The sequence below is a fragment of the Vombatus ursinus genome, unplaced genomic scaffold (genome assembly GCF_900497805.2).
Source record: "Vombatus ursinus unplaced genomic scaffold, bare-nosed wombat genome assembly UNPS02014778.1, whole genome shotgun sequence".
NCBI lineage: Eukaryota > Metazoa > Chordata > Mammalia > Diprotodontia > Vombatidae > Vombatus > Vombatus ursinus.
Window position 1 is genome coordinate 18,265,338 of NW_020954556.1, and position 24,773 is coordinate 18,290,110.

Below are 24,773 nucleotides of genomic sequence, written 5' to 3' on the forward strand. Positions count from 1 at the left end.
CATAGGTTAATTTATTTAGTTACTTGTGCCTTCCTTGTTTACTTTTCTTATATTTCTTTTGTCTAAGGTATTCAAAAAGCAAATTATTTGCTCCGGTTTGGCTTTCTTTGTTGAAATGCTTCAAATGTCTCCTTTTTATTGAACACCCATATTTTTTCATGGATAATTAGGTTCAGGTTTGTATGATATATCACCTTGGATTGCATCTTGAGTGCCTTTGCTCTTTGGAACACATTATTTCATTATCTTCCGTAGTTTCTGGTGGGTACAGAATAATCTTGTATTATTCAAATTTTCTTCCCTTTACATTTGAAAGTCTTTCTCCAAGTCAGTTGAAGAATTGAACTGTTAAATTTAACGATAACTGTCTTTTAGTTTGCACCACAGGGTTCTTTTCTGGAGGCAATCTGAGGAATCTTTCAATAGGCACTTTGTTTTCTATGTTCAGATATTCTGGGTAGTTTTCATGTAGTATTTCTTGCATTTTGGTGTTCAGCTTTTGTGATCTGTCATGTTTTTCTGGGAGACCTATTATCTTTAAATTATCTCTACATACGTGTTTTTCTTATATAATGGCCATCTTTTCTTTTAATGTTATTACTTTTTGTTTTCTCTTCTTCCAATTTGTCCTTCATTTCTATGTATAGCCATTCTCAATCAGGTGTTCTCTCTTTGGTGAGATACTATTAATTATTTCTATCATGAAGGTCATAAATTATGCTGTCATGATTCTTATTTCTCTCTTGAACCTTTCAGAAACATCCTGCTGTGTGGTTCCCATACTCTTTTGGGAATCCACAGGGTCCTCTGAATATTCATTTTTGTTTGTCCTATGATATTTATTCAGAGATGTTTGGACTCATTTGGATGATTTGGAGGTGATCTTCCTTGTTCTTATTTAATTATACTCAAGGTTTTTAACTGAGTTATCCTACTCCTGAGATCTTTGGTAATTTTTTTCTTTCCCTGCCCTTATATTCCCCTATCATTAACTTTCTGATTACTTCCCCTTCAATGGCCATTTCTCTGAAGCTGAGACCTCACCTCTTCCCCCAATGGGTAATTCATGTTTTACTAGGCTCAGTCTCTACCTCAAGTGACTTCTTGGTGGGGGACAGCAGAACTGGTCTTAGCTGGATGTCAATCCCCTTTCTTTCAGGTATGGGGGAGCCCCACACACATGCTGGTGCCTTACTTCAGCTCCCTCTTTTCCATAGTTCTCTTGTTGAGTACTGATGCACTGCAGCAAGGATGCTGCTACCCCAGACAGAGCAAGCTTCTGTTTTCCTGTATCTCTACCTCCTGTGAACATGGTGGGGGAAAGAGGTGAGTTGAATTCTATTATTTGTTGCCTCAGAATGGTGGAGTGGGGGCAGGGCCAGGGAGGGGGTAGTGTGTGCTATCAGACAGTGTAGCAGCAGCAAGGAGACTACCAAGTGGATCCCAGACCACAAACGCTATGGGTTGGGTAGGGTTGTCCTACCAGACCATGAAAGCCAGTGGAGGAGGGAGTACTGAGTGAGTTAGGAATTAGCTTTCTCTGTTTTTAATTCATCAGACTGTTACCTGAGTTAGACTATGGAGACAGCTATAATTCTTATGCATAATTGTTATTTTGGAAAGGTTTGAGAGACTGTGAGGATCAGAAAAAATGTCTGGTCCTCCATCTTGTTATTCATGTAACCCAGAAATCCTGGGCTGTTCACTTATAGAGAGGCATCCTTGTACAGTAGAAAGAATCTTGGCCTTGGAGGTAGAAGAACTTCTTGGGTTTCATCTCGTATTCTCCTGTTGCCTCAATGTTGTGACTTTAGGCATGGTACTAAACTTATTAGGTCTTGTTTTTCTCATTTTAAAGCTGAAGGGATGGAATAGCATGACCCCTAGGATCCCTTCCAGCTCTAAAAACATATGCTTCAGTGACCTAACATCTAAAGTATTTTAAGGAGTAACTTAATCTCAGGATGGATCTGATTGACCAGGAAGGAGTCAAGAGAACTTCCAGCTCTTCTACTTATCAGTTGAGTGACCTTGGGCAAATCAATTAATGCTTCTGAGCCTCAGTTTCAGCATTTGTAAAACAAATGGGTGCACTAGGTGATTTATAAAGTCCCTCCCAACTCCAAATCCTATGATTATATATCATACTATACTGAAATACAGCTATTAAAAAAAAGTCCACAGAACCTAGGGTAAGAACCGTTGGTCTAATAGATGAACAAAGTTGATACTTACTGTATTAGCACACAGATCCCAATGAGGACAACCAAGGCTACTATGGAGACCACCACCAGGGCAGTGATGGTCTGCTTCTTCTGATTGGCTGCCACCACAGCGAGAAGGTCTGCATGTTCACATCGCGCCCCGACGTAGCCAGAATGGCATCTGTGGAGAAAGGCAAAGTCAGCAATGCTCTGTGAGGATGCCTCATCCTTCTGGAGTGGCGATGGGATGGAGGGGCTAAAGACCACAAGGGAAGCAGAGCCAAACGGAAGGAGCCCTGGACAGAGAGGTCAGAAGACTTAATGCTGCCTCTGTTTTGTATCACCTGTGTGACTCACTTTCCCACAGAGACAGCATCAGCTTTTTTATCTGTAAATTGAGAAGGGAGGGGGGAGGAGTTGGTGGTAGTGAGTTAGGCAATCTTTGAGGGCTCTTCTACATCTAAATCCCGCAAGTGTATGAGGGAAGGCTCACGAGTGATTCTCTCGAGTGACCTTTTCAGTTCTGTTACATGACCCAGGGCAGAGACCTTACCTCTAAATGCACGCAAAGGGCCATCATAATTCATACACATCTATTTCACAGAACAACTGGAAGAATTCATTAGGGACGACTAATTTTATGATTCTAGGATGAAAGGGGCTCCCCAAGGACTATGCTGCTCTTTGGCCAAGCATTGCAAATGAAGAAAAAAGACTAAGATGCCGAAGATGAAAGTGCATTTTAATATTCCATGAGAGCCAGGTACTTTTTTTTTTAATGAAGAATTTATGAAGATGAGATAAAATAATTGTGCTACCTTCAATCAACCCTAGAGTGATAGATGGGAATTCGTTTTGTTTTCTCTTAAACTACACCTTCAACAACTAATCCAAATAACAATGGGTTCAAGAGGTGGTGTACAATAAGTGCTAGACCTGGAATTACTCCAGAAGACCTAGTTTTGAATCTCATCCAAGGTACTTACTGGCTGTGTGACCTTTGACAAGTCACCCTTTCAGTTCTTGGGACCTTAGTTTTCACTTCTCTAAAATGAGGGCTTCTGGACTCAATGACCTCTAAGCTCCCTTCCAGATATAAAAATCTATGATACTATGCTCTAGGATCAACCCATAGTGATTGTTACTACATAACAGCATTCTGAATGACCTTGGGCATGTTCTTGGACATATGGTACCCTGGAAAGAGTGGTGCATTTGGAGCTGGTGTACCGAGGTTCAATTCCGGCTTTGCTATTTATTCCCTGTGGAGTTCTGGACAAGTCACTCTCACTGAGCCTCAGTTTCCTCATCTGTAAAAGGAGGGGGTTGGACCAGAGGGCCTTTAGGGACTATCTTAGTTTTAAATTTATGATCCTTGAATTTCTGAACCTCAGTTTCCTCCTTTGTAAAATAAGGGAGCTTGGTTAGTCTCTAAAATCCATTCCTACTTTTAATATTCAATGATTCTAGATTTTAAAATTCCTTTACAGTGATCATTTAAGTAGCAGAAACCAGTTTCTTGGGTATGAAAGTCTCCCCCACCTACTCTGACTGTATCAAAATCAGCTCTGCGCCAAGTACCAGAGATAACAAAGGGACTATAAGGAAGCCCCCAACCCCACCATGTCACTCCAGGATTATACACTTTCTTACCCAAACAAAAATCTCCCACCTTGGACATTTTCCATCCAGACAATTTTTATTTCTATCCAGAAGTCCCTTAATGAACACACATGCACAAACACACATGTACTCACATGTGTGTGCATAATACAATTCTGTATATATCTATTGCACTAGGGGATTTTTCCTTGAAAATTCTGTAAAAGCATGACCTGGCCAAGAAAGTGAACACTGTTTGGCACATTTATGACATGCCAACTATTCTGTCCACTATATACATTCACACCCTTTCCCCAATGTTCTTTCTTTTTAAACTCAGGATAAAAACATCATTCAACTTTTTATTTTCCTTATTTATGGCAATGAAATGACAGTTACTTGGTAGTCACTACTTCTATGCATAAAGATAGCTCCTTTACTTTCTCGTTTTAGATTTTAAAACTTTTAAGGAAATAGGCAAGAGGATGAGGTGTCATGAATGAAACCTTTAAGCAAGGAAGAATTTTGATTCAACCTCTAGCCTGGAAAAACAAGATTTCTGAGTATGCCACAAAGGCCCTTGGGTCATTTATATATTTGAGGAACCAATTTTCCTGTGGAAAGAGATGATTGCAGGAAGTCCAGAGGGCTGTGGAACATGTCGACGCCTAAGGAAACTGGTAAGATTCAAACCTTTAACATCACGGCCGTGTTAAAGTGGGGATTGGTTCATGAATACACAAAAGTGCTTGTTTATTTGGAGCTAAATTTCAAAATTTTAAAATGCTTCAGATTCCAAGATATAAGTTTTGATCGCCTTTTTAGGAACAATGAATCACTGAGACCCAGAGAGGGGAAGGAGTAGTAGGAGAGTATGACATACTCAGATCTGAGCTTTAGGAAGATCCCTTTGGCAGCCAAGTGGAAAATATACTAGAGTGGAGATGTGGGAGTGGAAGAATAAGCATTTATTAAGCAGTTAGGTGACCATAGTGCATAGAGCACTGGGCTTGGAATCAGGAGGACTCGTCTTCCCCAGTTCAAATCTACCCTGGGCAAGTCACTTAACGCTGCTGGCCTCAGTTTCCTCATCTGTCAAATCAGCTAGAGAAGGAAATGGCAAACCACTCCCCAGATGGGGCCACCAAGAATCAGATACAACTGAACAACAATGTGCTCCTACATTATTGTAACATATAAAAGAAGTTAAGCAAATTTTTGTGAACGGAAGGTATGGGGAGTAAATTCTCCCACTTAGGCAAGACCTCCTCAGGTCAAACCTGGGTTATTAGCACAAGTCATAGGCTCATGAGATCATAGGGTTTAGTACTGAAAGGAACCTTAAAGACATTCTAGTCCAACTCCTTATTTTCAAAAGAAAAGTGGTGAGGAATCTACCCAAGCTCATGCCAGTAGTAAATTGAGAGTGTGGAACGTAAGCTCCTTGAGGGCAGGGGCTGTTTCATTGTTGTCTTTTTTATCCCTAGCACCCAGTGCAATTCCTAGCTGTGGGTAACTGTTTAGTAAGTGCTAGTTGAATTAAAATGGATTTAATTAAATAGCAAAAACCAGGATACAAGCCCAGGCTCTTTTGACTCAAAATTTTGTGTTCCTTCCATTTCATCATAGGCCTACAGCTATGTGGGACAAAGTCTCGGCTTCCCTTACAAGTCTGTAAAAATGGGACTCACCTGATTTCCATCAGAGAAAGGTTAATGAGAATTAACTGATCCACATAAAGAGCCCAGTGTAGCTGGATGAAAGGCAAAACAGTCTAAGCATTCCAGCCAGGTGTATTCTTTCCCCCAGGTCCTCCCCTCCCCCTATGTCCCCACCTTCTTCCTTTCTTCCCCGCTGCAGTTGATGATTAAACTCTAAGACCACAAGGATGCTTTGGTGTTTCCCTAGGAGCAAACATTGCGGCTGGGTGTATTTCCATTTAAAAAAAGAAGAATTATAACGTCTATGAAGTAAGCAGGGCCCCTCCAGGCTCCCAGGCAAACTGCCAACACAGACTGCACAGTGGGGGAGTTTGGCCCCTGGTCAGAAAACCCAGTTGGGGCTTCTCAGCTTTCTAAATGTTCTACCTGATGAGCAGGGCCAAGTTGGGGAACCCAGGCCCCAGTGGCCCAATCCCCAGTCAACAAAGTGATTGTTGTTGGGCCGGAGAGAAAGAGTTCAGTATCACAGGGACCTTAGAACTCAATCTATGGGTAGGTTTTCAATCAGAAATTGATCTTATTTCTAAAATTTCTGCTTCTCCCCTACTCTCCAGTATGCTGAGATTCAGAGACTAGACTCATCAGATGCCAGAGCTGGAAGGGATCTTGAACATGAACCTGATTCAACAGTCGGTCAACAGACATTTATTACATGCCTACTATATGCCAGGCACTGTGCTAAGTGCTGGGGATAGGAAAAGAGGCAAAAGACAGTCCCTGCCTGCCCTCAAGAAGCTTATAACTAATGTGGGAGACAACATGAAAACAAATATATACAAAACAAGCTATATACAGGATAAACAGTAAATAATTAATGGAGGGAAGGCAATAGAATTAAGAGGGGTTGGGGAAGGCTTCCTATAGAAGATGGAATTTTAATTGAGATTTAAAGGAAGCCAGGGAAGTCAGTACATGGAAAGGATGGAGAGCATTCTAGGCCTGGGGGACAGCCAAAAAAAATGCCCAGAGCACAGAGATGGAGGGTCTTGTTTGGGGGACGGCCAGGAGGCCAGGTTACTGGATTGAAGAGTACATCTTAGGGAGTAAGGTGTAAGGAGACTGGAAAGGTAGGAGGGGAATAGGTTACCAAGGGCTTTGAATACTAAATGGAGGATTTTGTATTTGATCCTGGAGGCAATAGGGAACCACTGGAATGTACATGTAGGTGAACAGGTCAGACCTACCCTTTAGGAAGATCACTTTGGTGGATGAATGGAGGACAGACTGGAGTGGAGACAGACTTGAGGCAGGCAAACTCTACAGCAGGTTAACGCAATTGTTGAAGCGTAAGGTGATGAGGGCCTGCACCAGAATGGTGGCAGTGTCAGAGGAGAGAAGGGGGCATATACAAGAGATGTTGCAAAGGTGAGATGGATAGGCCTTGGCAATAGATTGGATATGGGTGAGGGGTGTGAGAGATGGTGAGGAGTCCAGGGTGTCTCCTAAATTTCAAACCTGAGGGACAAGACAGATGGCATTTCCTTCTACAGTAAAGTAAAGTTAGGAGGCTAGGAGGGCTTAGAGGAAAAGATGAATTTGGTTTAGGACGTATTAAGTTTAAGATGTCTACTAGACATCCAGTTTGAGATGTCTGAAGGCAATTGAAGATGCAAGATTAGAGGTCAGCAGAGAGGTTGGGACAGGACAGGTAGATTTCAGAATCATCAGCATAGAGGTGAATTAAATCCATGGGAACTGATGAGGTTATCTAATGAAGTACCATAGAGGGAGAAGAGAAGAGGGCCTAGGATAGAGACCAAGGGGTGGGGGAGACCACATGTGGTTAGAGGGCAGGACCTGGATGAGGATCCAGAGCATCAAAGGAATGAAGAGATCTGTCAATGGCTACTCTATAAGTCACTATTTTTCATCATATAGTATAAATAACACTGGTCTTGGAATTGGAAGACCTAGGTTCAACTGCTTGGCCCTGGGCAAATCGTGTGACATCTCCGTGTTTTCATTTGTAAAACAGGTATATATAATATTTCTACTACTTTAAAGGGTTGCCATGTGTAAAGTGTTTTGTAATCTTAAAATGTTATATGGAACTGTGAGTTATCCTTATTTGAACAGGATTTTATAACATGACAGACTCCTGTGCCTATAGAAATCTAGAATATGGCTAAATCTCCCAGGGTTGCCAGGTTCATAGAAAGGCAAATTGAGTGTATAGAATTCAGGGTACTCTTTGCCACTTGGGCTCTTTCCAAAGTCTGCCCTTTCTCTCGAGCTCCCCCCACTCCCAATTCACAAGGTAATCTCTGTTCCCTATTACCGCATCCAGACCTTTGTTCTGCCAACATGACTAACCGTTTCTCCTTTGAAGTTCACGGCTTTAGATTATACCACCTTCTCTGAGATCTTTGTCACCTCTCCATAATAATTCTAGCCTCTACTATAATATTATTCTCAATCACAGCTAGCTGACCTTTATTAAGTACTGAATATGGGCAAGGTACCATGTAAGAGGCTGAGATTTCAATAAGGAAAAAAAAAAACAAGACAACATTGTGCCCTCAGAGAAGTTTACATTTTCTAGCATGTACATAAATAAGTAAATGTAAGTTAATGAAAGAAGGGAGAGGACAGTCATGACTGAGAGATCAAAGAAGATTTACTGGAAAAGGTAGGACGAGGGGGTCTAAGAGGTTAAAGTGAAGAGAGAGTGTAGTCTAGGATATGGGGGTCCGGACAAAGACAGGGAGGCAGGAGATGGAAAACGAGTTTAGGTAACAGTGTGTGAAGAGGAATACACTACAATGAAAAAGTGCTTCCATAGGGCTGAAAGGGACTTTGGAGGTTCCTGCCAACCGTTATGCAAAGTTTGAATTAATTTTCCACAATCCCAAGAGGTTGGAGTCAAATTCTGGAGGGCTTTAAATGACGGTTTGAGAAGTTTGTGTTTTATTTATCACAGAGTCAGTTAAGAGTCCCTACAGATTTTTTCAGCACGGTCAGATCTGTGCTTTAAGATGATTCTGGCAGATGTGTAGAACGTGGCTTGGAAAGGAGAGAGACTGGAAGCAAGGAGACCAATTAGGAGGCTATGGAGCCAGTTTAGATTAGAGGTGATAATGGCTTGGACTGGGTTGTTGGCTGTGTGAGAGAGGAGATGGGAAAAGATGTGAAAAACGTGAGGGCAAATTAGATAAGACTAGGGAGAGGGCAGAGTCAAGGATGATTGTGAGGCTGTGACCCTAGGACACAGGAAGGATGATGGTGCCTTTCCAAAGCCTTATTTAGGCATGCTGGCACCTGGGACAGATTCAGTTCTCCAGGGATTGGGTTAGGTGGCCGCAACAAGGCGTGGGTGAAGAAATGACCGCTCTTGTGTTTGGTTGAAACAGACTGGAGGTCATGACTGTGGAGTCAGAAGGTCAGGGCAACAAAAACAGAAAAGAGTGAACTTTAGAGAAGTGGCCGCTTCAGGATAGTGGTAGAAGGAGGGTCTGAAAGGGGCAATAAGTAAAAAGTAATTTTCCAATTCTGCTGGCTAGGCCTGCGTGAGAGAGGAGCAGCTAGCTTTGGAGAAGATGCTACATGCTGTGTTCAGTAAAAACCGAGGGTTTCAGTGAGTACCAGAAGAAGGAAGGAATGTGAGAGGAAGAGGTCTAGGATGAAGGAGAGTTTGTTAATAATTTACGAGGGTGCCAGGGCACACAGTGGAAAGGTAAGGTAGAGGAAGTAAGGAAAGCTAGGCCTGGATTTATTTTTGGGTGTGAGTGTTAGCAGTCTGAAAGCAGGTCCCCAGGCAAGGAGGTAAGCTGAGGGCAGACAGTCCTGGTGGGAAAGTGGATCCTGAGAGAGGAACATGATGGTCAAGAACCATGGGACCCTGGAGGGTTACAGCTCAAGGTAGCCAATGTTCCACCTAAGGGGGGAAATAAAGGGCACTCTCCTGGATAGTGGCTTCTAGGGAAAGGCCCTGGTCATCTTAGTGACTAATCCCCTTAATAAAAGGATTTGTTCTGTGAAGTTTGGATTCAGTCAAAGGGTCGAACTTGAGGACCTAGAGGGCCGCAGGTTCCCCACCCCTGTCTTAGTCCCTCAACATAAATAGTAAAGTTCAGGGGTCAAGCAGCATTAAGATGTGCTGATTATATTCTAATTTAAATAGTTGTGATCAGTGTATCTTGCCTTGTTTCCCTCAACTGGATTGAAAGCTCCTTGAGGTCAGGGACTGTCTGGTTTCATCTTTTTATCCTGAAAGTCTAGCATAGGCCATACATGTAATGGTTGCTTAATAAATGTCTGTTAAAAGTGAAATGAATGTGTATCTGTTTCTTTGTTCCCATTTTTGGGTTCCCTCAATTATTCATCGGACTTAAAATCACCAAGAGCTCCACACAAGAAGCCTCAGGAAGGTCCCTTTCTAACATCTCCCAGTGATCCAGTCACTGCTTAAACATACTCAGAAAAGAGACTTCCACACAACTAAAAATTAGAAAAAACAAAACAAAAAACCTTCCCCACTTAAACACACTTTTCTAAGTTTCACAGAAATGAAATGAGGTAACGGATTAAGAGTGTTTTTCTTGGCTTTTTGGTAACTTGGTCTCATATTTTTTGGTGGGAGGCAGATTCTGGGATGCTCAATTACCTAGAAGTATTTTGAACAAGGTATGAAATTTCAAACTATGTCACTGATAGTTGGGATTAACATACTTAAAACTTTTGGTTACCTTTTGAAAAAAGTTTTCCCCCCAAAGGTTTCTTCAGGTTTTATACAGGTAGCTTTGGGGTACAAATAACCTAGGGAACTTGGATGTGTCTTTGGGATAGAAATATTCCAACCATTCTGATTCCCCACTTGGTGATGTCATTGCCCTCAGGGCAAAAGTACTGGTGTGACCATTTCTAGTTTTATGTTTCCCACAACTTTATTTATTTGTTATTGTCCTGGAATAGATATTTTTCAAATCAAGTTTTCTAATATAGATAGAAGCTAGCAGGGAGACACACAGAGGTGGTGGAAAACCAGAGGACTAATCTTAGATATAAATTGTCAACAATAAGTATTATTATCATTGGACATCTTTGTTGAGAATTATCTATATATGCCCAAGTCAATTTTAACTTTTTTTCCCTCTTGTACTTTACAGTGTCAAAAGCCATTTTGGCTTTCTCTAGACATCTAATCCCTAATTACCTGTGGAAAATTGGCTCTGATTAATATTGTTTTGATAAAGCTCACATTTCTAGGGCCATAATTCTAGAAGAATCCAAAAGTGTAGTACATTTGTGTGTTTTATTCTCTATGGCTATAACTAGCTGGCCAGGGCTTGCTTCAGTGTTTTGTCACTCAGACATATAAATATTTACATGAACTCCTATCTTGTCTCCCCAATTACCACATTGGTCCAAATATAGGCTGTACTCTACCCCACCCCCCAAGTCTGGCTCATATAAAACCTGATTATGGTCTATAATCAGTGTTGTTTTTCAGTATATACCCATCTATTTCTTACTACTCAGAAAGAGATCATTTTAGAGGGGGAACTTGTTTTATCAGGAGCTCAGAGATTCCCACTCCCAACTTAGGCCAAAGCCATCTTTTCTTGCCAACTAAATCTCTTCTGTGGCCCAAGGAAAGAAAGAATGTCACTTGTCTATCTCATAGTAATTCACTGAAACTCTCTTACGTTTTAGAATGGAAGACAAAAAATTTCCTTCCTGGTCAGAATGTCACTTGTCTATCTCAGTAATACAGTGAAACTCTCTCATGTTTTAGAATGAAAGACAAAACATTTCCTTCCTGGTCAGATTGCGGGTGTCTGGATACCACATTCATCCTGTCCAGCTCCCAGTTAATGAGTGACCTAATTGGTATTTTAGTAATGCTAATGATGATGATAAGTAATGATAATGGCTATTTAAAAAAATTATGCAGAACCTTTCTTCTGAGGATGTCACAGTGCTTTGCAAATGTTGGCTTCCTAAACCTTGCATAATTTCTAAGAGAGGGGGAGGTGGTTGGGCTATGAGCTTGGTCAAAAGCTCTGGAAAGAGGAAGGCCTCAATTCAAATCACAAACACAGAATACAAGAAGAAAACTTTAAATTTATCATTTAATTCTTAGGCTATCAGACTAGCTTCCAAATCACAGAAACAAAGAAACTCAGGTCTGGACAGGACCTCACAGTTTATCCGATCCAAACTTCTCATTTTACAGCTGAGAAAACAGGATAATGGGAGAGAGGAAATTACTTGTCCAAGAAGACCCCAGACTGATGTCCCTGCCTTCAACTCCTTTCCAATCAATCTGCTATTCAATAAATACCCTCTAAACATCATTTTGGTCATGCCTCCCCACCCAGGATCAAAAATATTCAGTGGCTCCCCACTGATTTTAGAATAAAATCCAAACTTATCAGTTTAGCACTGTGCCTTCCACAGACCTCCACAAACTGGCCCCAATTTACCTTTTCAAAATGATGAACATTTACCTTCTGCTGTCCTTCTACTCTATGTCAGTCAAAGTGGGCTCCTCACAGTCCCTTGAGAATGCCTTGTGTTCTCATCTCTTTGACTCTTTCACATGGACTGCTCTCCCTACCTTCTCTGTACCTTTTCAAATCCTATCTATTATTGAAAAAAAATAGTTTCATGTAATCACACTTTAGAGTTGGAAGGATTTTAAAGATCTTAGTCCATACCCTTGATTTTATAGATGACGAAACTGAGGCCTAGCCAGTGCATAGCAGAACCAGAATTCAAACCCCGATCTTCTGATTCAAAATTCAGTGTTTTCTGCACCTAATTGTACTGTTTCTATGATCTGCTCTCTTCTGCACAGCCTTCTTGGGCCTCCAATGGTACTTATCGTATGTGCTACTAACCAGATACTATCTAGTGGCACCAAAGTCCTTCTCTGACACACCCTCACACAAACACCCTCAAGCCTACTTTTCAGAGGCTTCTTGGTCATCTATTTAATTTTCTGTACAGTTTGTCTTGGGATCCCCAACACCAATTTAATAAATCATGTTCAATTAAGGATGACCTTGATATTCATTGCAACCAGATTCTTCTCAAGTCCCATGCCCAATATCATGGAGGTAACCATGAACTCTCTAGGGCCATGCCAATGGAACGACGGTTCCGTCAGGTCCTGGTGAGTTGGGACAACTTTGAATATGGACCTGATGACATTTAGAGGCAGCATGACACAGTGAGTGCAAAGAGCTCTGGCGGCTCTGGAGTCAGAGGACCTGGATTCACTTCCCACCTTTGTCCCTTGCTACCTGAGTGACCCTGGGCAAATCTCTTCATCGGCCTGGGCTTCAATTTCCTAATTTGTAAGGTAAGGGTAGTGGAGTAGATCTCTTTTGGATTCCCTTCTAGCTTGAGTTCTATGATCCCATGCAAAATAGAATGTGAAATATCAGATGATGCATTTTTTTTTAAAGCAACAACAATTAGCCATCTAATAAGATATGGAGGGTTGTGATCTAAACCATATTAGCCCATAGTACTCCCAAGTGCAACCTGAAGCAGATTAAAATGTAACTGGGAAATATTTAACAAAATTAACAAAAAACAAACAAAACATAGATAATATTACAGCTTAAAATTAAGTCAATGTGTGGCCCACAGAGATTTATCCTTGGGGATATAATATATCCTTGGATTGGTGGCCCCTGAGTTTGACACCATTGAGCTATAGAATTGTAGGAAAGAAGAAGGAGAGAGAAAGAGAAAAGAAGAAAAGGAGAAGGAGAGAAGAACAGAGACAGAAGGAAGAAGGAGAGGGAAAGAGAAAGGTGAAGGGAGAAGAGAGAGGGAAATGGACAGAAGGATGAAAGGAGGGAGGGAGAGGGGGAGGAGAGAGAAAGGAAAAGGGAGAAGGAAAGAGGGAAGAAGGGAGGGGGACAGAAGGGAGAAAGGAAGAAGGGGGAAATGGAGACGGGGAGAAGGAAAAGGGAAAGAGAGAGAAGAGAGAAGAGGGAGAGACTTGCTGTTATCTTTACATGCACATATATTATTTCCCCAATTAGACAGTAAACACCTTGAAGGGAACAACCCATATCTCATTCTTCTTGATATACCCTACTGTACTCAGTATAGTGCTTTGATAAAACTTGATGAATTGATCCTTCTTCTCCACCACCAGCTGTTAAAGACCTTTGGAGCCATCTCATTTTGTGGGAAATGACCTATTAGGTCAACTATTTCATGCTGGTTGATAGAACCACACCTGCACATGGTGATTCAGAGGTCCAGAGACCAGGAGATACTTACTTACACGCTGGCTTCTCCTCTTCCACCAAAAACCTACAGGTTCCATGAAAGCAGAACTGACTATGGGAATCTGGACAGTCATTAAAATGTGAAACCACTGCAGCTGCCATAGGGGGACCTGCTGGGACAAGAAAAGGAATGGAGTCAGACATTAGGTGGAATGCACTTCGATCATTCATTCAGTAAACACTTATTAAGTGTTTGCTCTGTGCAGAACACTGATGATATGTCATCCCGTTGCCCACAAAGGAATGATTATGGGCAAAAGTTACTAGATGGTAAATTTTGAGGAGAGAACGCCAAACTTGTCAGAAATCCCTAATGAAACACAGGTTATTTGATCTATGTGTGAGGCATCACAATGTAATGGAAAGCACATTAGACTTACAAGACAACAGGATTCGAATCCTGATTCTACCAGTGATTTAAACTTGCCAAGCCTCAGTATGCTCATCTGTAAAATAGGGATGACACTTGCAATACTTACCTTGGAAGGTTGTTGTATGATTCAAATGAGATAATGTTTACAAAGGACTCTGCGGACTTTAAAGCACTAAGTAAATGTACATTATTATTATACACATTTAATAGTTAATTTAAACATTCTTGGCAGAGATGGAGGTGATGTTCACCACATAAATTTCAGCTGCTTTAGGATGACATTTTCAGCCTCTTTACTGGGGAGGTGGGGTGGGGGAAGGATTAAGGGTTATTGGAAGTTGCCAGGATGCTACAGCATTTTCCACTTGAAAACCAACATCAATTTTATTAGCTATTCCTCACAACTCATTTTATAAGTAAGGGAACTGAGGAGCAAGAAAGGAGTTTAAGACATGTATTTAATGTCTCATTGCAAGTTTCAGGCACAGCTGGCATAAAAGTCATTGGCCCAAGTTCAGAAACAGCTGTGTCACTCTGACTGCCACCCACACTGTCTCTTAAGAGTTTGGAATCAAGTCACATGCCTGTGACAACATTGCTAGAATCATATCTGACTTACACACAGTATGTCAGAGTTGAAAAGTCCCTTGAAAATAATTTTTTCTCATTTTTACAAATGAGGAAACTGAGGCTTAGAGAAGATTCATGGTCACTAGAAGCAGTGGAAAAAAGCACTGGATTTGAAATCTGAAGATGTAATTTTGAATTTTGGCTCTTAGTAGCAAGTCACTCCCTCTCTCTAAGACTCAGTTTCTCTCACCTGTAAAACGAAAAGGCTACACTAGATGACTGTAGAAATCCCTTCCATGAACCATCCTCCCAAACTTGGTGTTATTTTTGAGGGGGTGATAACTGTTTGAGATCTAAATAAGGTTTATTTGTGACAGGTTGTCTTCATTCCAGATACATCCCCTCCTGTTTCCTGGCATCCCCTATCGGGCCTCTTTTCTCTAATATTCTGTATCAGAAATGGTTCATGCTAGAAACTACCTGTCTCATGCTGTACTCCACTGGGCCTCACTAGTCGATCCCTGGGATCTCCCTACTGAGATGAGAAATCAATCAGACATTCCTCAGTGGACCCCAACCTCCCTGGGACACTCTTGTCTCTCACCTGCATTCACAGAACCTAGGCATCCTCTATAGAACTCGGAGAAATGACAGGTATTTCCTATCACTTGGTTGTGTCAAGTGTCGAGAGGAGCTTCTCAGAGGACCATCCCTGCCCCACTTTGTGCTGCTGCTGCTGCAGTCTCAGGATGGTCACAGCCAAGCACCTGCCTTAGGTGACTAAAATCCAGATGCCCTGAACTGTTTTTCCCTTGACCCTTACTTCTATCTTAAGTTATGCCTGATGACTTCCCTTGTGTAAGTTAAAATGTCTGAAATAAGGGAGCTTTCAAGTTCATTGGCCGGTTGGTCACTTTCATGAATGCCTCTAAATTCCAAATTACCTTCAAGAACTGGGTTTGAATCTTGGCTCATCTATCTAGTATCGGTGGAACCCAAGCAAATTATTTTTCCCCTCTCTAAGACCATATTTATTCATCTGTAAAGTGAAAGCATGTAGTCTAGATAATCTCTAAGGTTCCTTTTAGTTCTAAAATTACACATAGTTAGTAAGTGGCAGAGCCAGGATGTGGTTGAATGCAGATCTCACTCCCAGACCAGGTACTTTTGTGGTTACCTATCACTAAGGCAGCTCATGGCACAGTGAATAGATCACTGGGCCTAGAGTCAGGAAAATCTGAATTCAGATCCAGCCTCAGTTACTTACTAACTGGGTGACCCTGGGCAAGTCATTTAACCTCCGTTTGCCTCAGGTTTTTCAATTGTAAAAATGGAGATAAGAGCACCCATTTTGTAGAGCTAAGGTGAGGATCAAATGAGATAATATTTGTAAAGTGCTTAACACAGTGTCTGGCACATTGTAGGCACTAAAGAAATACTATAAATACTTATACCCCTTTCTTCCCCTACCCTGCCTTCTTCAGGGATCACATTTCAGTTTTAAAGAAAAAAAATGGTCAAGAATCTTTGTCTTTGCCTTTAAGACTCCCAGTGTTCCTTGGACTACATACACCCCTTCCCACACAACAGCTATCTTGACTGTTCTGTTTCCAGCCTCTCTCCCACAACTACCACTACCCCACCTTAAGACTAACAAATCCAGACACCCATGATTCAATTCTGACCCAATCCTGAGGGCCTGCCCCTAACCTCATCAGCATCAGAAAAGTACACGTGCTTCTGAAGGAAAAATCATACTTGATAGAATGAGCTTCCTGAGGATAGGGTCTGTCTCACTCGTGCATTTGCATCCTGAGCCCTGGATCATCATGGGTGCTTAATAAATGCTTGCTGATTGAATTAAATAACAACAATAACAAACCTACTGCCTTAAAGCCACTAAAATCACCCTGAGAGAGCCGGGCCTAGTAGAGATCCAGACAACAACAAATTTCCATTTCTAAAGAGTTTTTTACTTACCAAAGCACTTTCCCATCTATTAGCTCACAAGCAGACTGGGTATTACATTGACAGATGATAATAATAATGATAATAGTTAACACTTGGATAAGGCTTTAAGCTTGGCAAAGTACTTTATACATACATGTGTGTGTGTGTGTGTGTGTGTGTGTGTGTGTGTGTATAAAATCTCATTTGATAAAGAAAGTGAGACCCCTGTGTGATAGCTGGAAGCATTTCTGAGTCCAGACTTTCTTTTATGACAGGCTGTCGGTCTCTGATCTAGACACGTCTTCTTCCAGCCTGCCTACCCTCTCCCCTTTTCTAGAATCTTCCATTTAGAAACTTTCATCTCCCGTGTGCCTTCACTGATTGGCATGTTCCTACTCATGATAGCTGAAATATGAAAACAAATGGGTAAGATTCCATTCTCCTCCCTAACAAACCCCCCCTCCCAACCTTCACCCATACCTCCCAAGCTGCCCTACTGTAAGGAATGACTATGAATCTAAGAGTTCTTTCAGCTTGGTGTGATGGTGCTCCAAGGCCAAGAGGCAGCCTTTTTCAAGATCAGCATGGCCTCTTTCCTCCTACTGTGGACTAAAGACCACCATGCTCAAAGGTCTCGCAAAGGTCTTTTTCTTATAAGTCCATGTCCTATTTTGAACATGTAAACAGCAGCCCTTCACTTGTTGCCCATTTCATCTTCTTTGCTGCCACCTTTGACTGGTGAGTGTTGAACAACCTCCTTCTTGATTTCAGGTTGAGTGGTAAGTCTAATTCTTCTGTAACTACCCCCTCCCTCCCAGTCCCAAACACTTCAGAATAGGCCCAAAGAGGAGAAACAACTCACCCAAGAACACATCTCTCACAGGCCCTGCACATTTAGAATGCCTACAAGCTCATGGTAGAGTCATACTCTTGCAATGTGTCGAAGTAGAATTGAGGATCAAATTGTACAATTAAGATATAGGTTCAAATAATGATGATAATTACAAATATGGTCTGGATAGCTACTTTTTAAAAAGTGCTTTCCCATCAATTACTTCATGTGATGGCATAGTGACTGGTGAGGGTGTGTCAATGGACCAGAGACATCACTCTCCAGTGATACTTTCTCTGCTGATTACCTGTGGCTCCTACTCTCAGGGATACATGAGATCACAATATTCAAAAGTTGGAAAGGATGTTAGAGAGCATTTGGTCTAATTTTCTCATTTTACAGATGAGGAAAATTTAGACCAGAAAGGGAAAATGATTTTCCCCTTGTCACACAGGTGATAAGTAGAGGAGGCAGGATTCGTTTAAGTAATGAACTCCCCTAATGTTCTGCTATCCCCTTCTACCTTATTTCACTTTATATATTTTATTAATAAAGTTTTTAAAGAAAATCCAGTTTTAATTATCACAAGTACTATAAAGTATTATGATGTACGGGAAATAACACAGGAACAGAAGCAAAGAGCCTTGATTTCTACCATAGTTTAAGTTTTGACACTAATTAGTTATATGACTGTGATCAAGTGATTTAGTTTTTACAGGAGAGAGGGAGGGAGGAGGATCCTCATATAGGAATAATAATAATAATACCTACTCTATCTCATACTGTTACTGTTTGCTGTTCTGTTGTTTCATCACATCCAACTCTTTATGACCCCATTTGGGGCTTTCTTGGCCAAGATACTGGAGTGGCTGATTTAAAAAACGCAGGGTAAATTATTAATACTTTCTACTACTCTAAGCACTCTCATTTTGTTTGTTTCTCACAACTCTGAATGGCAGTGCATATGGAGTGTTAAGAGCTGTGGTCTATCCAGGCACAGTGATACCTGCTTATAGTTTGTATTACTAAAAAGTCTGAAGCTGGTGGATCGATTGAGCTTAGGAGTTCCGAGCATCAGTAGGGCTAAAGCTAGCACTAAATCTGGCACCAACAACCTCCAACAAATTCATTTCTCGCATAAGAAACATTTGAAACACAATAGATAAGCATTTTAAGAAGTCTGTCCTTGTGACTTTCCTATGACCTCTTTCTATCTTGTGCTCTGGACCTTTCATGGTGTATTTGGGGTGGTGTTAAGTCCTTCATTTTCAGTATTTGGCTAACAGTATGAGCCTGGATCCTTCGTCATTTCTAAAGGGTAATTAAAGTCCAAATTGTAGGGGTGCTAGTCACCACCCCAAATACCAGATCTGTTCTCCCATTATACTTTTAAAAAATAGCCTGAATTAAATTCAGTTCTAGTTTTGGTTCAGTTACTGATTAGCTATATGACTGGTTGGGCAAGTTAGCTATGGAAGTGAAATTCCACAATTCATGTAGAAAAAGAGGTGACTCAATAAACAACCCCTCTGCATTGCTTCTCTGTATGTCTGCTAGGTGGGTTTAGTGGATAAAACGCTGCTCTGGGAAATCAGGAGGACTCATCTTCCTCAATTCAAATCCAACCTCAGACACTTACTAGCTGTATGACTCTGGGCAAATCATTTCACCCTGTTTGCTTCCATTTTCTCATCTGCAAAATGAACTAGAAAATGAAATGGCAAAGCAATCCAGTATCTTTACCAAGAAAACCCCAGATGGGGTCACAAAGAGTCAGACACAACTGAAATGAATGAACAACAATGTCTGCATTGCTTCTCTGTATATCCACATTGCTTCTCAGTTACCTACTAGACTTCCTGAGGGGTAAATAATATGGACAGATGAAATCAGTAAACGTAATTTATTTGGATTTCCCCAAAAACCTTTGATAAGGCTTCACAAAAAGACTATTAAAACAACTGGGACACCATGAGATTTTAGGGAATGTTTGTATCTCGGATAGGGGACTGCCTTAGAGATAAGAAACAAAAGGTAGATATAAAAGAATACTTCCCTGGGAGGAGAAATATAAATAGTAGGGTCTCCAGAGGGACTTTTGTTGGGATTGTCTTCTTTGATCTTTTCAGAAGCTATCTATGAGAGTGACTATATACAGAGAACTACAAGCTATTCTAGGTAGTGAAATACCGTTATCAGTGAGTTATAAAGTAAAGGAAGATGTACATATCAGGGCTGCATGAATGAATCAAAAGTACCAGACAAGGTTCATGGAGATGAGTATGGGCAAGGGGAAGATATCAATGAGCCTGTTTCTATTTGATTATTTGATTTTCCATCCGATTCATGCAATTTGATCTTCTATCATAATATGGAGCAATACCTTGAGCAGTCTTCCCAAACGAATGGGAACATCCTGAACTCTGGTGATTCTGGGATCATAAAATCTTAAGGACCATATGGTGCTCTTCCAAGGGAAAGTTTCTGACTTGATGGGTTCCTCATTTGGATACCTGATTATTTGTAGAAGTGAAGTTCTTCGTTTGGAGACATTGTCCAGTCATGCTCCAGCTAACAGATGCGTACCAATAAAACATTTCATATAGATCACCAAGAACCAGGCATTCAAAGGATCGTTGATTTAGAGCTGAATGGGACTTTATAGGATATCCAATCCAACTTGTTCATGCTAATACTTTTCCTGACCTCTGAAATGACAAGCATCAGGAACTAAGCAGTGATGACTTGTCTCACAACCAAAGAATAAGGGAGATCAAACTAGCTTATTTTCCTTTAGTAAGCAAAATTCCCCTTTTCTTAAAACTATGCTGACACACAGGCTGCCTTCAATATGGAAGAAATCAATAAAATACTAAGAATAGTAATAATAAGAAAGAAAATAAAAATGCATGTGATAGCATTTACAAATAAAAACACAGCAGCATTGCACATATAATTCATTAACAGGAATTATGCCTAGTCACTTGAGTAACAATTTGTCCAGTGTTCCCTGGGACATTGTAAATCAGTCTGATTGCTAGATGAATAGTCCTGGCTCTCTTCCAGCCCCTTGACCTGTCTGTTCTTATACCTGATCTAGGTAAATGGTATGGGCTGATCATAATTCTCATCAGAACTCTAGTCCTATCTACCTGAACCTAAACATTTAGAGGGTTCAGATGGGCTAGCAATGTAACTATACTCTGAGGTGTGTCTGTACCCTAGGAGTCTTTACAGCTAAGGCACTAAGCAGCCTGAATCAGTGCACAAAGGAAACCATGCTTGGGTGAGGTCTTAGTATAGCACATCTGCAGTGAGGCAGTGAGACCTGACTTGGCCTTCCTGATTGATGTTTACTAATGGTGTATCATGTGCTCCTGGATTCAGCCGCTTTCTCTGCTGTAATCAATGTGAGCTGCTAGGGTTTGTTTTGTGAAGCTTTCTTGGAGCTGAAAAGGAAAGAAAGTAAAAAAACAAAACAAAACCCAAACCACCCAGCTGAGCAGCTGATACATTTTATTTCTAGGAAAAGACATCTTATTTTCAAGATGACTTTTAAATCCACCTAAGAAAGATAAACCATATCTTTCTCCTGCAGTAAGATATCTTAGCCATCCAGTTTCCTCAGTTCCCAGCTTCCTTACAAAACGTCAATGTGTATGTTTTATAGGTAAAGGGGGGGCACCAATCCCCGCTCCATTCATTATATGATGAGGGCATAGTGGTTAAAAGTGACAAGTAGAAATCATACCCAAAGTTGGGGTGCTGCTACGGCAAACAAGGTAGTATTAAACCCAATGATGAAGGCAGAAGTTTGCCAAGTTGGGAAAAGTTCAGTGTAATTTGCCTAGGTTTCCTTCCCAAAGGGCTACAGCTACCATATACCAGAGCAGGTCCACTCCTGCACTATGTCTTTCTAGATTCATGTTGAAGTCTCCTTGTACCTCAGTCACATGTTACCTGGAGCTTGGTGTTCAGAGTAAGGGCTTGGCTTTTCTTTCTTTAATGAAAACAACATGTCTTTCATTTTTGAACTTAGTTTCTCAACTATCTTGTTGAGGCAGTTGCTCAGGACCAGGGAGCATTTGGTCTTAGATTCAATATCCCATTAACAAATGGGACAGTCTACCTTCCACTTCATCGGTCTGTTGATTCAAGATGAGCCGAAACTGGGTGCAAAGAGGCAGCCTCAAAAATGATATTTTGGAGCTGGTTCTCTAGCACAGTGGTGTCAAATTCAAATAGAAATAGGCTGCTAAACCTGTTAAGGATCCCTGGGGTTGTATATTGACTTAGAAAACCACAAATTATCATTATTTATGTTTTATTGTATTTTTATTTATTTTGTTAAATATTTCCCAATTATATTTTAATGCGGTTCCAGTGTTTATTTGACACCTCTGTTCTAGCACATAATTCATCAGTTTGACAGTCTTTTCCTTCTCTTCTCTCACCTTCTCTTTCTTTTTCTTGGTCTTTTCTAACTCTCATTCCTTGGCTTGAATGACTGCTTCAAAACTCTTCTTGCTCCAACTTCATTCTTCCATTGGAGCACAATGCTCTTGCGTAGCATATTCCAGCTGCCCCTTTAAGACTTCTTCCTTATTGTTTCTTTAAATTCTCTAGCTGCTTCTCTTCTCTTGGAAATTCTTCTCAAGCTATTCTACTCTATGCTTCAGAAGCATAAACAGTTGATCCTCTAATTCCTGCTCTTTGCTGCTGTTGCTGTTGTTGGCCTCATTTCCTTGTGGCACTATCATTCCAGGTAGAATAGCTTTGTCCACAGTTCCCTCCTTCAAAATGTTTCCTGAGAGCTTCTGTTTTTGAATCTTCATCTCCTTTGTTTCGTTTTTGTGGCCCACAGGAGGAGATGTCCCAGAATCAGTTAAGATTGAATCTTTCTGAGGCAAGTGCGAGTTGGCAGCTTGGGCCTTCTTATCTCTGCCCATCCAGTTATACCATCTCTACCAACCAAACATTCCTCTTCCTTAGGTGGAGGTGCATAAATCAGGTCCCAGGTACTATTCTTTACTTTAAGGTCTCTAGCGTTTTTGAATGCTTAAATACATCAGGCGATTCATGGAAAACTGACTTGGTGGACTTCCTAGACCTAACCTTACTATGAATTAATTTGCAATATCTCAGTTCTTGGACATTTCTTTTTGCAAGATTCTTATAATGTCCTTTATTTTTATCCTCTGGGTCTCCTGCTAAAATTAGGAGAATCCTATGATTTTCCAGTCCAAAAACATTGCACTGCTATTAAGCATGTCATCCATCTTTAAAATAGTGATACTATAAAAGTTATATCTAACAAATCAAACCTTATAGTCATAGTTATAATCATAATTCCAAAATGTCACCTCGAACTAACTTTTCATCAACATTCTAGTTAGCTCTTAAAGACACAGTACAGAATCTATAGTCCCTGTGTGAGAGTATAGTGAAAAGGAAATTACATAGTTATAATGTCCATATACATATATATATTTTAGGCTAGACATCTCTGCTTCCTTGAACAAATCCTCAAATGGCATAATCTTCAGTCCCTTCTGTCTCCTGGACACTCTTCATAGACCTGCTCCAGTTTTTCAGGCCCAGCAAAAGCCTTACTGTGGCATGGAGGTGACACTGGATTCTTGAAAACTAGTCTACTAGGCTTTTAAGTTGGAAAGTCTTCCCAAACTGTCCAAGACTCAGAGATGTGGAACCTGTGGCCTCGAGGCCACGTGTGGCCCTCTAGGTGCGGGTTCTTTGACTGAATCCAAACTTCACAGAACAAATTCACAGTCAAAGGGCTGCACTTGAGGACCTAGAGAGCCACACGTGGCCTTGAGGCCACAGGTTCCCCACCCCTGATCCAGGTAATGGGCCATATATTTCTTGTCTGAAGACTAGCCTAATAAAATACAGAGTCTCAATTTCAGAATATTTTTGGCTATGGAAACTCATTGAATGTGGAAGACTTGCAACCTATCTCAATGGAGGAAGTACCCACATGAACTTATAGATCTTTCAAAATCAGTGTAATGTAAAGCAATAGATTTGGTTCTATTCTCTTTCATTTGGAGCTACTCAAAACAAAATGTCCAGTACTGGAACACGAAAGTTTCTTGTTATTCATTTACCATCTGTTTGATTCGTACTGGAACAGGTAATAATGAATATGGGTAATCATTTGATGGTCATCAACATTAAGAGCAATCATTAAGTGATTTTTAATAGGTGGAGCCCTGTGACATGGTGTTGAGGGCTATAAAATGAGTTAATGAATATGGCCCTTGGGGAACTCATCACCTCAGATATGACTGACTTTGTCCTATTATCTACCTACAGACTCATCCATCAGCTTTGGGCTCCCTGTGGAGTTCTGATTCAGACAGGTCCACCTGAACCTGAACCTGAAACCAGGTGGAAACAGTAGGATGAATCTGAAAGGATTGTAGGAGAGTCCCCACCTTCTTTCACAAACTCTGCTATATTTTAGAAACTCAATGATGAAATCTCACTTTTGAGGGTGACTTTGGTCTGTTAGTTAGTGTATTATAACAGATCCCTGGGGTAAGAGTGAGGTCACCTGGGTGAGCAATAGCTGTGCTGCTGGCCTAGTCACTTAATCTTTTCTGAATCCTGGTTTACAGGACCACAAGGCTTGGAGCCGGATCTGGTCTGGTTCCCTCATTTTACAGCTGAGGGAACAGAGACCCCAAAAGGGGAAGTGATTGTTAAACATGTTCCTAGTAAATAGCGGAGGTGGGACTTGATCAAAGGTTGGAGACTCCAAGTACACTGCTCTTTCCATTTGGAGGAAATATGGTGATATTTCCTTATCTGTAAAGTAGGACTAATAATGATCTTTCTGCTTACCTCACAGGACTCTTGAGAGGATTTACTGTCTCGTTCTTCTGGTCATTATATATACATCATGATATTAAGTTTTCACAGATGGAAGGGACCTTGGAACTCATGTATTCCAATTCTCTAATCTAATCCAATCATTTTACAGATGAGAAAACTGAGGGTCCAAGAAGTTAATTTGCCAAAAGTTTAATCCTATGCTTAAGTACTCCAGGATCAGACAATTATTAGTAAAAGTACACTGATGAGTGTTGGGGGTGTGTTTGTGTTGGTGAGCATTATAGTTTGTCATTGTTATTAGAGACTTTAAGATTTTAGTGCTTAATAGACAATGGAATCAGGCAATAAAAATCAACTACGAGACAGAGAGAGAGAAAGAGAGAGATAGAGAGAGAGAGATAGATAGATAGA

At 40.9% G+C, this 24,773-nt stretch overlaps 1 protein-coding gene across 2 annotated transcripts in view; it reads right to left on the reverse strand.

Annotated features, from left to right (window-relative positions):
• TGFA (transforming growth factor alpha) overlaps window positions 1-24,773 on the reverse strand; it is a 129,312-nt gene that overhangs the window by 12,641 nt on the left and 91,898 nt on the right. The window contains exons 3-4 of one of the 2 annotated variants that reach the window (XM_027865565.1): window positions 13,772-13,889; window positions 2,236-2,385 (exon numbers count right to left, since the gene is read on the reverse strand). In XM_027865565.1, the coding sequence (XP_027721366.1) occupies window positions 2,236-2,385; window positions 13,772-13,889 (268 nt within the window). Of the gene's footprint in view, window positions 1-2,235; window positions 2,386-13,771; window positions 13,893-24,773 lie in introns of both variants that reach the window. The other variant, XM_027865564.1, reaches the window with a different exon arrangement.